At 47.5% G+C, this 902-nt stretch overlaps 1 protein-coding gene across 1 annotated transcript in view; it reads right to left on the bottom strand.

Moving 5' to 3' along the window:
- The window catches only part of LAMA1 (laminin, alpha 1), a 64,235-nt gene that overhangs the window by 49,239 nt on the left and 14,094 nt on the right, over nt 1-902 (bottom strand). Inside the window, exon 9 of the mRNA XM_010141828.1 lies at nt 489-649. Within this exon, the coding sequence (XP_010140130.1) occupies nt 489-649 (161 nt within the window). The remainder of the gene's footprint in view (nt 1-488; nt 650-902) is intronic.

Below are 902 nucleotides of genomic sequence, written 5' to 3'. Positions count from 1 at the left end.
TTTTAAACATTGTTTTATGGTTTATATTTTGTATTTGAATAATTAAATCCTATTTCATACGTGCGTCTCGTCATTGGTCCAAAAGCTCTTTCCAAACGCACGCTGTTTCTTCACACAAAGCAGATGTTATAAACACATCCTTTTTTTACAAGAAATCAGTGGCTTGGAAGAGAAATACCAGCTCACCCCTAAAACCAGACACATTCTCCCTGCGATGCTCCCTCACTCACATGTGCAGGTATTTAATTCGTCATCTGGCCCATTATTCTAGAAAGTGGTTTATAAGAAACACACGAGACTATCCATCATAAATGATCTTATTCCAATACAGAGAACAGCTAGCTCTGGGTTGTCAGGTGTGTGGTCACACCAGGTTTCTCCCTATAAAAGACCTCTCCAGTTAATGAAGTAATTATTTCCCTTATTAAGGAGCTTACAAATCAATCCACAGATTCACTTTTAACCGAAACCGACGGTTTAATACTCACTTTGCAGAGACAAGGTTCTGTGCACGGATCTTCATTGACGCTGCCGCTCAGGCTGCAGTTACAGCGCAGGCACCTGGGATAGCCCCGGTAGCCAAAGGCACAACCATCGCATTTTTCTCCTGCGTAACCTTCTCTGCATTGACACTGACCTGGCCGAGTCCCTTGGAAAGCAAAGGCAGAGAAACAAATCAACAAGAGCACGCAGCAGGATGGGTCCAGGACGACTTAGAGGGTGCCAGTAACCTCCCGTTCCTTTTTTCCCAAGATGGTGTTCCCTCACACTGGGGCCCTTGCTCCAAGGAGGACATTGAGGGGCTGGAGCGTGTCCAGAGAAGGGCAACGGAGCCGGGGCAGGGTCTGGAGCACAAGCGCCCTGAGGAGCAGCTGAGGGACCTGGCGGGGCTGAGCCTGGAG

This window comes from Buceros rhinoceros, unplaced genomic scaffold (assembly GCF_000710305.1).
Source record: "Buceros rhinoceros silvestris isolate BGI_N320 unplaced genomic scaffold, ASM71030v1 scaffold2648, whole genome shotgun sequence".
Taxonomy (NCBI): domain Eukaryota; kingdom Metazoa; phylum Chordata; class Aves; order Bucerotiformes; family Bucerotidae; genus Buceros; species Buceros rhinoceros.
This window is presented reverse-complemented; position numbering and strand designations above follow the sequence as displayed.